The sequence below is a fragment of the Arvicanthis niloticus genome, chromosome 19, assembly GCF_011762505.2.
Source record: "Arvicanthis niloticus isolate mArvNil1 chromosome 19, mArvNil1.pat.X, whole genome shotgun sequence".
Classification (NCBI taxonomy): Eukaryota; Metazoa; Chordata; class Mammalia; order Rodentia; family Muridae; genus Arvicanthis; species Arvicanthis niloticus.
In genome coordinates this window covers 6,848,585-6,864,403 of record NC_047676.1, presented here as the reverse complement: position 1 = coordinate 6,864,403, position 15,819 = coordinate 6,848,585, and the positions used below count along the sequence as shown (strand labels likewise).

At 40.1% G+C, this 15,819-nt stretch overlaps 1 protein-coding gene across 2 annotated transcripts; it reads left to right on the top strand.

Moving 5' to 3' along the window:
• Window positions 1-1,189: 1,189 nt before the first annotated feature.
• Window positions 1,190-12,979, top strand: LOC117723896 (uncharacterized). 2 transcript variants are annotated; one of them, XM_034523477.2, is made up of 4 exons: window positions 1,190-1,270; window positions 3,231-3,357; window positions 3,843-3,938; window positions 11,458-12,979. In XM_034523477.2, exons 2-4 carry the CDS (start codon window positions 3,234-3,236, stop codon window positions 12,909-12,911), a joined length of 1,674 nt encoding a protein of 557 aa, XP_034379368.1. In that variant the 5' UTR covers window positions 1,190-1,270; window positions 3,231-3,233; the 3' UTR covers window positions 12,912-12,979. The 2 variants fall into 2 exon arrangements, with proteins under 2 accessions (XP_034379368.1, XP_076772490.1); XM_076916375.1 differs by having other exon boundaries at window positions 1,212-1,348.
• The last annotated feature ends 2,840 nt before the right edge of the window (window positions 12,980-15,819 follow it).

The window sequence follows — 15,819 nt, the reverse complement described above, 5'->3', positions numbered from 1 at the left end:
CTTGTTGATCTCCTTTACAATGTCTGAGACTCAGGGGCATTAACTCAGGACAGGAGATTTAGAGGAACCTTAGAGACACACATGGTTCAGTGTGACATGGGGGTGCCAAATTTTAGCTTCAGAGTCAACCTCCTCAGTCTGCTAAAACAGTGTGTATTCATTGCAATATTAGCAACGCCCTGAGGGGACTGTGTCTATATATTTGAAAAGTAGAAACACAAACAAGAGTGTACAAGGTTGTTGGGGCAGAAACGAAGCCAGCTTTGTATCCCCAGTCTATTTGTCAGAAGCCACTGAAGAGCTAGGAGCAGAGTCAGATGTGCCAAGGCTGGTTTCAAACTTCATCTTAAAAAGTTACCTTTCCTTCCCATGTTTGTGAGTGTATTGCTTTGTTATTTTAACAAACAACTAAGTCAACATTTTTTTTTCAGAAAGTAGTAATATTAAAATTACATCCAGACTTTTGGGGCTGCTTGGCAGGAATGTGACATTGGCCAAGGACAAGGAAATGGTCTTCAAGCAGGAATCTTACATTAGGTTAGAACAAAGTAATTGCAGGTAGGAATCTAAATCTTAGTCTAGAACAAAGAAATAGAGTTCAGGATTGAAAATGACTTTGGGTGCCTTTAATCTAAGCACTTGGGAGGCAGAGGCAGGTGGATTTCTGAGTTCGAGGCCAGCCTGGCCTACAGAGTGAGTTCCATGACAGCCAGGGCTATGCAGAGAAACCCTGTGTTGAAAAACCAGAGAAAGAGAGAGAGAGAGAGAGAGAGAGAGAGAGAGAGAGAGAGAGAGAGATCATGGGAGTGTTCACAGAACTTTCTTTATTGTCTTGCTTGTTCCTTGACAATTTTCATGAATTGCATTGCTAGTTCCTCAACCTAGAACTGACCTTAATACTTGCATGCAATTAAAATGGTATAAACACAGATTGGGAAAAAATATAAAAACAAAACAAAACAAAACAAAAAAAACCTTTTTTAAAATTACAACCTGAAATGACTTGTAAGCCAGAAGTTTCTGTCAAAGTCTCGACTCATATCCATACATCTCCGTTGTGGTTCTGGGGTTGGAAACCAACTTCATTACCCATAACTGTTCTGCAGATAAAGCTTAGTCCTCCCACACTCCAATGCGGGTTACTACACCTGGGACAGTATAAATCACCTAATCTGGGTTCAGGAATTTCCTTCGCACAGACTTCTGGGAGATGTAGTCTGCCCCATTGTGACCACATGGAGTCTTCCAGGAAGTTCCATTCTGACTTCAGGTCTGTCCAAGTGGGTCTTCCTCAAAATTGGGCGGAAATCTTGTGCGGCTGTCCATTCCTGTTGTCTGTGGCATGGAGGTTGGTCCAGGGAGCAGCGTAGCCTGGGGTTTCTGTGCGGGAAGCAGGGCTCGGTCTCGGAGGGAGCGGACCTGGGCTATGTGGGACGGGGGAAGAAGCCGCTTGTACTTGCTGTGCTGAACCTGCTGGGACACGTGAGGTGGGGGTTTCGGAGTGAGGGTACAGGGCGTTTGGGATTGCGCCCTGAGTGAAGGTTTCCTTAGGACACCGCGTGCAGCTCGAATCTGCCGTGGTGCTCTGGTCCACCAGGGCAGCTTGGTTGTGGGGGGGTGGATAATAGAGAGAGGACGAGGATTACTAGCTAATGGTCACCGAACTGCCTGCTCCTGAGAGAGAGCAGGGGCTCACAGACCTGCTTTGCTGGGAAGCACACTCCCCTGGCTGCTCCATCCTCACATGGATGCTGCCAGATTCCTCAGTATCTTTAGAGTAAATGGGGTTTCTGGTCCCTCCTGTACTCTGTAGCCGGCCTGTTGTAACGGTCTTGATTATGTTCATTTTCTCTGCTACTTAAAGAATTAAGAGTGAAAAAAATGTGAGGCGCAACAGGTGGCATGTTGGGAAATTCTGGAACACAGCAGAAAGATCTGCCAGAAGGAGCCGCTATAGAAAAGCTTTGATCAGGGGGCGAGAGAACACATGTAGCCAACACTTGGAGGGAAAAAACAGGGTACCAACTAGGGAAGCTGAATCCTGTTTCACCTTGAGGGCTGGTTTTCTCAAATCTTTGAAAGGTCTTCCATCCCTAATTTAGGGTTGAGTAATTTGGGTCCGGTTGGGGGTGTGGGGATGGGAAGACAGGATGTCTGGTTAGCCCATAGTACTTGCATCAACGTGTCTTCATCTGGGCTTGAAATTGTTGAGCTAGTCCATGAGCAGGTTGCAAAGCTCCCATGTCTTGTTTTTTTTTTGGGGGGGGGGTGGGAGGGGAGGGCAGGCTTTTGTGTCAGGTCAACAGGGTGAGGAGGAACTCACCAACCTGGTGCATTCATATGATTTAAAGTCAGCAGACGTGTGATGGAAAAGAAACTTGAGCCTAGTCTGAGGTACATCCCTGTCATGTCTGCATTTGTGAGGTGGGGTGGAACCCTTTCTCTGGTCATCTCCTGCTTCATAGCAAATTCAAGGCCAATGTTGGCTAACTCAGTCTGTCAGAAAACATTTAACCATACTTGGTGGACATGAGAAATACTTTCTATGTTTCATTTTCTGTCTTCCAGTGAGCACCATGGCAAATCCATGTTCTCAGCACTTTGGTGTCTTACAAACTACATGTGGTTCCCTTCTGTTGGCCCATTCCACGTGTGATTTACACTTTGTTTTCACTACCTTTGTCTTGATAAAGTCAGTATATTTTGGTGATTAAATACTTGTTGGCACTTACTATGTGTAGAAGAATTCTTTTTCTTGCTTGGATATTTTTCTTATTTGCAGTGAATATTCATTCCTTTTGGGTAGTAGTTTTGTGTTAGATTCTGCTATGACCTATGATGCTTTCTTCTGGTTTGTCCTGAATTTTTCCAGTTTGCACCTTTTATATTTAAGCAGAGACTCCATCATGTCTTCATTTCCTTCCTGCAGTTCTTGACTGATGCAGGCTACTGTGGTTTACATCCCTATGTCTTTTTCTGCCTACTTGTCTGGGTTACCTTCCCGTATCCCTGTCCCAGCGATTCAGCTGCTTGCAGATGCTTCTTGCGCTTAGCTGGAACAAAACCACTTCCTCATAGCATCAACAATGATATTTTTCACCTATAGCACACCCAATGGATCTTGGTATTTATTTTACTAATGGTTTTAATTAATTTTAATGGCCTAATTTATATTATTAATGTTTTTAATTAATTAAAGGTGTGATATTATTCATTGGTTATTATTTCAGGAAATGCTGTCCTTCTGGGATGTGGCCATTGATTTCTCTCCAGAAGAGTGGGAATGTCTGGAGCCTGCTCAGTGGAATCTGTACAGGGACGTGATGTTGGAGAATTACAGCAACCTTGCCTTCCTGGGTGAGCATTGCATCTACAGAGAATTCGGTTCTCACTGTGAATATGTTGCTTCCTCACTCAGTACAGTGTCTCAGTGCACTGAGTGTCAACAGTGAATTTCATGTCCTTCAGTTTAAGAAAAATTAGGGAGGTCACTGTACAGCTAAGACACATTTCACTGTTTTTTCTCCCTGTGTTTGAAATGTCTGTGTTGGAAGCGTGCCTCCTTCACTCCTGTGGGGCTGTTAGAGATACACCGGCCTCAGGCTTGGAGATCACACTTGTCCATGAAATTCTTTCTCAATTCAGTTTTAATGATTTCTCTTTAAAGAAACTCAGAATCCAGATATTATACATTCCTTCGTGTATTGTACTGTAACGTGTCAGACACCATTTAAGGAACTAATTGTCTGCAATTATTTATTGTATCATCTCTCCTTATAAACACTGTTCTGGAAGAGAGAGTAGAACACTTAAAGAATCTTGCCCTTTATTTCTACAAACAGGTCTTGCTCTCTCTAAGCCATTCCTGGTGATATTTCTGGAGCAAAGACAAGGACCTTGTGATGTGAAGAGCCCTGCAGCAGCCACTGTGTACCCAGGTGTGTAGGAATGAGGGGGTCTGGGGACAGAGTTCAAGTCTGAAGATCCAACAAAAAGCCAGGCTTCCCCATGTGGCTCGAGTCCAGTCATGGGTAGCCATTGTGCTTATCCCTATAGGAACTATTATTGTTAATATTACTATGATCTTCGGGAGGAAGAGCTCTCATGGTCCTTTCTCTATGTCTCCTGTGTGAATATATCCACTGGCTTCCCGGTTTGTAATGGAGCAGGGCTGAGGAGCCGGTCCAGTTGTCTCTGGAAGGTGACTCAGAGAGACTGCTCTGGGTGAGCCTTCACAGTCCACATCTCCTTCTTCTCAGGCAGGATTGCTTTCTTTCCCTGGCTGTGGTTGTCCACATGGGGCACATGCACCTCAGTTGAAGTGAGTCCCACAGCTCAGCCTGCTGTGCTGACTGGCCCTGTGGCAGAGCCTCTGTCATATACTGTGTCACACTCTTCTGAGGACTGCTTACAGAGTCAGACACTTGACCTCTCAGCTCAGGGATTAGCATTGTTAAGAGGAGGAGAAATGAAAGCCAGGGGACACGGCATGGCCATTTGAACTTGCATGTAGTTCCCAAACCCTTTGGGTGGCAAGTGTTGGTACAAGGTTCCCCTGTACACAGTATCCTTGGTTATCAGTTTAGGAGACATAGAATGCAGAGTAATTGCACTGAGTGCTTCCATTTGAGACATTGACACTGTGGGTGCCAAGTCTAAGATCCTCCTCAGCCTGAGAGGATTTATCCCCCTGTGTTGTGAAACAGGAGGAGTAATTCCTCTTCCCTGCACCTAAGGAGTAGGAGTTCCTGCTCTGGCTTACAGGCCAGAGGGAGACAGGAGCAGCAGATGCTGGCAAGTCCTCTTCCCCATGCATCCTTATCCCGTGATGAGGCGAGCTTGCCTTTTGCTCTCATCCGTGAGTGTCTCACTGGACAGTGTGCTACTGGTAAGCTGCTCATCCCCCCTGGATGTGTCCTACCATGCAAGCTTAGTGTAGTTTTAGCTGTCTTCACTCAGGCATTCGATTTCAATCACCAGTTTTTAAACTACACAGGATATTGATTACTTCATACTGAGCAAACTGTAAGGTGGCTTTAAATTTGTTTGAGTTCCCTGTTTGGGGCTAAACGTTGACATTTACAGAGGACTGTATACTGGAACATAAGTATTAGTCACTCGGTCCAATATTGTCTCTATAAATGAATTGCATTTGTATTTAGCATGAATACAAATATAACTTGGGCACATTGATTATATTTAATCACTCATTAGGTGACTCATCATTACCAATTATGGCTTAAATATATTTGCTATGACATTTTACAGTGAATCAAGTGACTCATCAGATTAGGATTGTAATAAATGAAAGTAATTATCTCTATTAAAAATTTCAGTTTTATTTTTATTTATTCTCACATGTGTCTCTAGAAAAGGACAGTCACACTATTGTCTTTTCTGTATTACTTTTTGATGAAATAAAACAAGGAACATAGACCATCTGGGGAACTGATGAAGACTGTGTAAAGGTGCCTCCTTCTTTGAAGGAATGCTAACATTTAACAAAATTTCAATTGCTGAGACTGGAGAGATGCCTCAGTGGTTAAGATCACTGGCTTCTCTTCCAGAGGAAAGTTCACTTGCCAGCACCCACATGGCAGCTCACAACTGTTTGTAACTCGAGTTTCAGGGGATCTGACATCATCACACAGACATATATGCAGACATGCATGCAGGCAAAACACCAATACAAATGAGATAAAAAAATAATAAAAAAAAAAATTAGAGTTTCTGAACTGAAAGTCTTTTATCTCTAAGTAAAGTTTAACAGAAATGCAACGTGGAGGAAATGGGGACGTCACTCTCCTGATCCTTTTGTAGTGCACCTTTACACAGTCTAGATCAGTCCTCCAGATTGTCTTTGTTTCTTGTTTTATTTCATCAAAAAATAATACAGAAAATACAAAAGTATGGTTGGCCTTTTGAAGAGATGCATGCAAGTATAAAATGGTGTACAAGTAATTGTCATTTCTTGTCATGACACCATTTTCCACAAGCCAAAAGCTTAAGAAAGTTAGCAAGGACTAGTGACTAGATAGGGATCTGTAAGTCAGAAGTGTTTGCTAACATCAATGGAATTTCATAGCCTAGGAACAGAAATAAATTTTTGATTAAATCTCCTTTCTCAACATGCCTATTTTACAAAGTCAGACCTAATATGACTTAGCCCCATGTTGTTGTGCTTTTGTCCCCTCCTTTATTAATATAATTTGTATTATCTAAAATAATTTAATCCTTTTATTAGAGATATAACTTGAAATATGTATACTTTGTATCTTTTTAAAATGGTTACACTCACCTACACAGAGAAAAGTTGTATGTCAGCACGAGGTTTAGAGAGGTCGAGAGACTCGGAAGAGAGGTCACCTTTTGTAAACACAAAGCTAGGAAGGAGAGTACAGCAGTTCAGTCTGTAACTGACTGAAGAATCAGCTGAGACACCACCCTCCCTTAGGTCCATGCATCTGATCTTTTACATATACGTCGCTGGGTTAAGCAATTTCAAATGAGACATGAGAAGTTTAACAAGTAAGCTTAACATTTGCTGTCACAAAACTTCCCCCAGAGTTTGGGTGTTGGGCGATATTTGTTTCCACACGGGCCCTCAGGTGGTGTAGATGTCAGTTTTCCCAGGTTCCTGAGCTCAACCCTGCAGCAGTTTTAGGTTTCCTGGTCTGTATACCTTGCTGTCTCTAGGAAACCTTGAAAGCCCATGAGTTAATGCCTCATTCCATACAACTATCTGAGAGGAGGGACTGGGTACCCAGGTGAGGCTTCAGTGACCTTGCCTGTAGCCTCCTGTTTGGAAGGAATGCTAACATTTAATAAGCCCAGCCATTTAGTAAGTGCTTGTGTTTAGCCAGCACAGCTAGACTTATGAAGATGGCAGTTGTTCAGCTTAGGAGATACTGTGCAACATCAGCAAAATAAAAGTAGGTTCCAAGCAAACTACACAGCGAGTGTAATCCGATGAAGTAATATGATGTGTGCACATACTGGTGAAACATCATGCCTTGACAGTTTCCAGGAAAACTTTATAGAAAACCGAAGATGGTCTTTATGATTTAGATAGCATGTAGACTTACCATAACCACTAAGTTGATGGTTAAAGCCTCTGTCAGTACTTAGCTATGATTTTGGACTTATAACTAAGACACTTTAGCAATTTGTGTCTTCTTTCTGTTTTAAATATGAGTGTTCTATTAGTTGTTCTTTGTATATATATAATATATATATAATATATTAAAATTTTCATATTGAAAACTTATGTCTCATTTGAAATTGCTTAACCCAGCCACGTATATGTAAAAGATCAGATGCATGGACCTAAGGGAGGGTGGTGTCTCAGTTGATATATTATATATATAATATATATTATATATACTATATATATATATATATTATATAATTTATATAATATATATTATATAAATTATATATTATATATTATATATATATATACACACAATTTTACATTCAGATTTATCTAATACAATTCAAATGCAAAGAAAAAAAGTGTCTTAATGAGTAAAGAACAGAGCTACCTTGTGAGTGAACCTTTTAAACCTTTCAAATTTTACTCTTAAAGCTAATGTTATCCAACAACATTTAAATATCACAGTGTTTCCCCATCAACACTGATGGTCAAGTTACATGTCCGTCGAGAAAATCATTTTTTTCCCTAATGACTAATGCTGCAGTCAAAACTGCTAATATCTTTTGCTTAAAGCACTGATGACTTATGTAAGACAGGGTTGCAACCCCAGTCCCTTGGTGTTTTACTTTAGGTTGTAAAGGGAAAAAAAAAAGTGGGGGTAGGAATCAGAGTGGGAGAGAACCTCTTTGTCCTAAGGTGTGGATTGTGGAGGGAATGAGGAATTTGGGGCATATGTCAAGATTAAAAGCTCTATCCACACAGATACATATGGGGTTTGGCTTACATTGAGCTCTTGGGGACTTCTGGTAATAAGGCTCTCTTCTATCCCTAGGCCTTACTGGTGGGTACAAAAACAGGCAAGCAGTCTCAGGCAGCCCCTCCACCAGAAAGCTGTTCTTTTCTTCTTTTTAAAACTCCAACAAATGGAGAAGGAAGATGGTTCTCCATTCTGAGGCCTCAAAATGGTATTAAAATCATTCCCTTCTGGCAAGAAATAATGATTTAAAACCCAGCACTAGTAGTTAGTATATAGGCTACTTCCCAACCTCCCCCTCTTTTCCCACAGCATTCCAGTTTCTGCCCCCAAATCTACTCAGTTAGCATCCTTGCAGGTGACTAGGTGGTCCATTGGTTGGAACCTAGGGGGCTGAGGATGGACTTCTGCAGATTGCTGATGTAGAAATTTTTCAAGGATGCAGTTCCTACAGGTTGGAACTGGCCAAGTGGCTGTGGTGCTCTACCACCTGTTCCACTCCACTGAGTGCCAAATGGGGCAGCTGGAAAGCCATACTGCTGTGGGGACACATGGACTTAGTGCAGTGACCTAGAGAGGGAGCAGATGCTGCAGAGATGGGGTTAGAGCACCCAGGTTTGAGGTCATGGAAATGCACAGTTGCCCAGGAGCACAGAACTTCCTTGCCATTCCAGGGCCCTCAAAATTCATGTGTCCTTTGCTGCCTTTTCTGCCTGAAAGATTCATGGCATTTCAGGCCCAGTTGTCTACCAACTTGTGCAGGTCATCTGTGAATGTGCCTTTCCTACTGGAAGTTGTGGCAACTGGGCATCCTGGACACTCACTGTTCCTCCAATGGTATTTGTACTGCCCATTAGTTGTTCTTATTCAACAGAAATTTCTACCATGAGGTAAATAATAGCAGCCTCTACAGGAAACAGTTCACTTCTTAGCTGTTCTCAAGCACATGGATTCTTTCCCTGGGCTGTCCTTCTGTCCTACTACCTGTTACAGACACAGGGAGCCAGTCTGACCCAGGACAGAGGCTATGGGAGAAACCTGAGTCCTTTATGCCTGAGCTTGAGGTGGGTGGGGCACATCCTATCTTCAGAACCAGGTTTTCAATGAGCTTAAATCCAGACAAAAAATACCTTCTTGGAGCACCAGAAGAACTAGGTTGTAGTTTGGTGTCAGCAAATGCATTGGTCACTCCAGTACCCTCTGGCCCTGATTTAATTGACTTTAAAAGCCAAACTCGCAAATCACACCAGAGGCAGGCTAGTGACCTATAGTTTCAAAAGTTTTCATTCTATCTATTCAAACAATTCAAACAGTGGATCTTCCACAGTTCCATGTTTGGAGGCTGTAGGACAACAGTTTCTCAGCAGTATTGCTTAGGTTGGGTGAGCTGTTTGATAAAACTTAGACCAAAGACAGTCACACTGGGTGGTGACAGTCTTTGCACTCTTTGCACACATCTGAATGTGTACATAGTTTTCTACAGACCTAGGTAGGAAATCATTGTAAGAAACTAACACCATACTTAAGTATGTCTCAAATCACTTACCCATATGTTAATGAAACTCACCCCAAGACTTTTTTGTAAAGGACAAAAATTTCTGAAATGTTTTCCTATCACATACTCAATAATAAAGATTTAAAATGCATGCCTTTAGTGGAAACATAATTCAAAGATTAAACTTTACCACTAGGAGTGTGTGTTTAATACCTCGTCAATAAGCTTTCAGAATTTTTTGGATTCACGATTTTTCCCTTTGTCCTTGGATCTTCTGCATCGTTGTTTCTAAGTGTGCAGTGCCTATCATCACTTGGTATGCTCACCCCGTATATTATTGAGGACCATTCTGTCAGTGTTGAAACCCGCACTGCCAAAAGCCTTGGGGTCTAAGTGTTAGAGCCCACACTGCCCCAAGCTGCTCCGGTCTACGGGTTGGGGTTCAGCAAGAAAGAGAGTGAGGATGGACGCGAAGAATGGAGACCAGACAGAGTGCAATTCAATCCTGTTTATTCTTCAGTCTCTCTTCCTAGTCCAAGTCCCAGGTCTTGAGTTTTTAGTCCCTAGTTCCTAGTCCCTAGTGCCTCTAAGTTCCAAGTACCTAATACCTAATAATCTTCTTCCGAGTTCTCTAGTCCAAGTGTCTTCTTCCTCAAAGCCTAATTCCTAGTTCCAAGTTGTACTCCCAAGTGCCTAATAATCTGTTGCTTTCTTCTGTCTGCCTCTCGCCTTTTATATGCCTCACTTCTAAGCCACGCCTCGAAGTCACGCCTTTAAGTCATGCCCTTAGGCCTTGTCTCTAAATCTGATCTCTAAGTCACGCCCTTACGTCTCAGCTCTAAATCACAGCTTTAAGTCTCATACCCAAGGGAAGATCCTGGGTATCTAAAGCAAGATGTTATCAGAGTGTGCTCAGCTGTTGTAGGCTGATGTAATCAAGTCTCTTGTCAGCATATATGGCTCAAGATGGCTGTAAGGATGATAGCCATCTTTTCTCGGCTCCCAACCATATATTTTGGTGGATGTGTAAAATACATTTGATATTGTATTGATAGAACATTTAAGGAGAGTGTAGGATAAAAATATCTGTAAGCTTTGCTTCTGTGAATGTTCCCTTCATGGGTAAACAGGGCTCTTCCATTTTCATGCCCTGTTCATTATCACTCTCCACTCAGTGGCTCAGTGGTTATTTAATCTTGTCAATGAATTACTCTTAGAAAGAGGTAATTTTATTGCCAAGTCTGGTGCCCCATTCCATTAATTCCAGCACTTGAGAGGAGGAAGCAGGTGGATCTCTGAGTTCAAGGCCAGCCTCATATACATAGCAATTAACAGGACAGGCAGGGCTACAAAGAAACACTGTGTCAACAAAACCAAAACCAGTGAAACAAAAAAGCTAATAGGAAATTGAGATAATTATTCATTGACATATACATTGCCCCAGCAAAATTTCAGTTATTCATAGATGAACTTGATATTTATTATTATGCCTTGATATCTCTCAAGTATATATTTTCTAGTCATCAATATAAACCACAAAATACTGTCCAAAATCCTTAGGCTATATGGTTTAGTCTTGATGTAGACAGTCTACATGTAATGCGACATATTTTTTTGCCTTCCAAAATAAGCTTTATACTTAGGATAAATTTGATGTTCATCCAATCTCAGAGTCACAATTAACTTTTTCTTTTTCAGGTTTTGCTGCTTTATAATTTCATAGATGTGTGGCCTTATAATATCTATATTAATTGAAAGGCTAATTTCTGGTAGTAAACTGCCCTTACAACTTACTTAGCTATTTAATTTTGAATAATCTGCCATTATTTCTATGTTCTGTTTGATTGTGCTCTTACTCCAGTAAAAGTACACATTCTTTGCACCTATTCTATTTGCAAATTTTGCTCAGTGCTTACATGTATTGAAATATACTGCAGATTTTTATTTATGCTTAAATAAATATAAGTCAGTGTCTTCATTGTAAATAATAAGCCACTTAAATATAAAGAATATTGCTTAACTTTTGTATATGTCTCACCTTTGGCTCAACAGGAATAACACCTAATGATCCTAACAACTACAGCAAGAACACTGACCATAAATCACTCTTTATTAAACAACAAAGAATTCATATAGTGGAGAAACTCTACAAGTGTGGAGAATGTGGTAAGGCCCTGAGTTCTCATAAAGCACTTTTTGCACACCGGAGACTTCACACTGGAGACAAACCCTACGAGTGTGAAGTGTGTCGTAAGGCCTTTAGTACTCGCTCGTCACGTTTTATACACATGAAAAATCATGCTGACGAAAAGCCCTACAAGTGTGAAGACTGTGGCAAATCGTTTTACTATCCTTCAATGCTCAAGCAACATCAGAGAAATCATTCTAGAGAGAAACCCTACAAATGTAAAGAATGTGGAAAATCCTTTCGCTTTTCTTCAATCCTCAAGCACCATCAGAGAATTCATACTAGAGAAAATCCCTCCCGATATGAAGATTGTAACAAAAAATTTTCCTTTTCTGTACACCTTCACAAGCAGGAACAAATCTATACTGGAGAGAAACCCTACAAGTGTGGAGAATGTTATAAAGCCTTTCGTTCTCTCTCAGACCTTAGAATACACAAGAAAGTTCATAGTGGAGAGAAACCTTACAAGTGTGAAGAGTGTGGAAGATGTTTTTCCTTATCTTCCTGCCTTAGAAGACATCAAAGAATTCACTCTGCAGACAACCCCTACAAGTGTGAAGAGTGTGAGAGATATTTTTCCTCATCTTCATCCCTTAGAAGACATCAAACATTTCATTCTGAGGACAATCCCTATAAATGTGAACAATGTGGGAAAAGGTTTTCATATTATGGAAGTCTTCAGGAACATCAAACAATTCACACTGGAGAGAACCCCTACAAGTGTGAAAATTGTCACAAAGCCTTTCGTTATCACTCATCACTTAGGAAACATAAGACAGTTCATACTGGAGAGAAACTTTACAAGTGTGAAGAGTGTGGGAGATGTTATTTGTCATCTTCTAACCTTAGAAGACACCAAGTAATTCACTCTGAAGACAATCCACACAAGTGTGTGGAATGTGGCAAAGCCTTTGTTGATGCTTATAACCTTACTCAACACATGTTAGTTCATACTAGAAAGAAATCCTACAAGTGTGAAGAGTGTGGGAGATGTTATTTGTCACCTTTCAACCTTAGAAGACACCAAGTAATTCACTCTGAAGACAATCCACACAAGTGTGTGGAATGTGGCAAAGCCTTTGTTGATGCTTATAACCTTACTCAACACATGACAGTTCATACTGGAGAGAAATCCTACAAGTGTGAAGAGTGTGGGAGATGTTTTTCCTCATCTTCCTACTTTAGAAGACACCAAGTAATTCACTCTGAAGACAATCCACACAAGTGTGTGGAATGTGGCAAAGCCTTTGATAATGGATATAGACTTACTCGACACATGACAATTCATACTGGAGAGAAATCTTACAAAGTTTTTTAAAAGTTTATATTTCTTCAGCCCTTAAAAGGCATCAAATAATTCATACTGAATAAAACTCTATGGCTGTGTGGCGTGTGGTAAAAATCATTCCTAATCCTTCAGACCTCACCCAACTCAATCCATAGGGTAGACGATTAAGTGAATTTGCCAAAGGGCTGCTGTGAGCACAAGAGTAGTAATAATGCAAACAGCCAACTATTTATCATACTCTATATAATTTATGTGTTGATAACTAATAGCTTACTTTCAGCAAAGCTATCTCTCCTTTATTAGTTAATTGTCAAGGGGAATTTGGACTTGCATCTCCCTTGAGAATATCAAACAGAGGTCCAAGTTCTCCTATGGTAAGCTTAAGATGAGGTTTTAGCCAATTAATATCTCTTAACAACTTATAAAAATCATTAAATGCAAATCAAATGAAAAGCAAACTATTTTTTGCATGTATACCTGCAAGCCAGAAGAGGGCACTAGATCCCACCACAAATGGTTGTGAGCCACCATGTGGTTGCTGGGAATTCAACTCCCTTTTTTAATTATGAGTCTAGCCTTTAACGGCTGAGCTATCTCTCTAGCCCCAACTATCTATTTTTATTGGAATTCTCTGTGCCACAATCTGCTTAGGATATAACTGAGGTCTCAAATATTGAAAAGATACTGCCTTTGAAACTTTTCTGGAGCAACAAGTACTCCAAAATTTTAAAGCTCGCTATATTGGAGCAAAGGCTTGCAGAAAAACTCCTTCAGAGAAATTGATAGATACAAAAATTTAAGTTGACCCCCTGAACCCTACCATTAAAGCAAAGACATAAAACCTGTACGTCAAACACTGGTGCTTCAGTCTCAGGAAATTAGCTGACTATTCAAACAGATGACCCTAACTAAACAGCCCTGAGACAATTGGTGCCAGGATGCTATAAACTTGAGATAAGCCTGACCCCTTTGACCCAGAACTCATGATAAATGGTGTGAAGCTAGTCTGAAATAGCCAATTATAAAGTGACTCACCATCCATCTTAGGAATTTGAGATCAAATGTATCCATGATTTAGTGACCTGTTTTTGCCTCCTTCCCCCTTCCCTAACTCCACCTGGTTTGTGGATTCTTTCTATATAAGCTGTAAGAACTCGTTGCTGGCTGTGGATTTCCTCAACCCCTGCATGGGTTATGAGAAAAGGATGCCCTAGCATGCTAGTTTTGAGTAAACCTCTTGTTATTGCATCAAGCCATGTTTCTCATGAGTGATTTGGGGTGCATCTGCAGTTCTCCACAGATTGGGCTTTACAAGATCAGCTAATAAAATATCATATAATGAATAATATACACTAAAAGATTCAAACTCTTAATTTCTTGTATTAAAGCAACAATTTTTTTTTTAAATAATGTGAGGCAATTAACCATTCCTTGAGGCAAACTTTTCTAATGATATTGCTTCATGAGCTCTCAAAAATTACAGGCAAATTTACTGAAAGCAAACCTCTCACATTTACCAGAAATGTAAAGGAATGGTATAAAAAGTCTTCTAGATCTATAATAATTTTATATGCATTTACTGGAATGGCAGTTGGAGTAAGCAAGTCAGTCTGTAATGCCCCATTAGTTCCAGAAATCGTATGTTTGAACTTTGCTTTGGATTAATTCAATAACCAATCTTTTTTAGCTGAGCAAGAGTATCAGATAAGGCCAAGCTGAAGGCAATCTTGTCCTCTAATAATTGTTACATAACTTAAGATTAAGTCTCTTGCTAGTAATAGATTGAACCCAATATACATTAGAGGAACCAAAGCCCTCTTGTCCTTTTTCCTTTTTAACAAATGGAAAGGAAGCAGATATAAAGGAACCTAAACAAATTAAACAATTCTCTTCTCAACAGGTACAGTTATAATGCCATGGAAGATGCAGGCACAATTTTAATTTCTCCCTCATAATCACTATCTATAAATCCTGGCCCATAAACTGTTTGTGGTGAATGTCTTTGGGTCTTAGATTGACCCCTCCCCCACAACAAACAAGGCAAAAAACAAATTCCAGAAAACACCTTTCTAGGGGCTGGTCATGAAGACCCAGGACAAAAGGAATGTTTGTCACCCAAGCTTCTGCTGAGCTCAGTCTTCATTGTCTTAATTCAAAAGTAAATGTTCTTCATTTCGGCCTGTTTTCTGAGGCCTGACCCAAACACTAGGCCTATACTGCTCTGTAGTTTTGGGGTTTTTGTTTGTTTGTTTGTTTTGTTTTTTGAAACTTTATTTTAACACTACATGCTGTATCTTTTTCTCTATAAACATAAGCAGGTCAAAAAAATCCCAAAATCACAATTGAACTGCCAACTGCAGCCAATGGAAAAGTGGCAGTTTAACTATATTTTGAAGTTTCTTTTGCAACATTAGAGTATAACCATAATTTTGAGAAACAAAACTTATTTTTAATGATATAAACTACCTATTTTCTCTAAAATCAACACCAAGTAGATTACCTTTATGTTACAAAGATTTGCTACCAATTCTTATATATGAATGCATGATAGTGCAGCTTTTAATACCTCACTAAAGAGACATTGTTTTTAAATCTTATCTTTATAAATTTGGTCTCTGAATGACTCCAACCTTGAGTTACCAGCTTTAAGCCAAATTTCTATTACCAAGGTTACAAATTTTTTAATCATGCCCAATAACTTATAGGCCAATAATCTACAACCAAGACATGCAGAACATATTTATACCTTTAAAACCAATCAGAAACAATTTTTTCTAGCTGTAATTTCAAGATAAAAGCACCTTGTCACCGAGATTTTTCTAGGACAAACAACTCATGGCTTCCTTATAGAATCTAAAAAACTGCTGATCCCTTTAAAAGCAGCTTCTACTGACCATCAACTTCTGGAAAGGCTTTTCTAGCTTAGCTCAACTCTTGT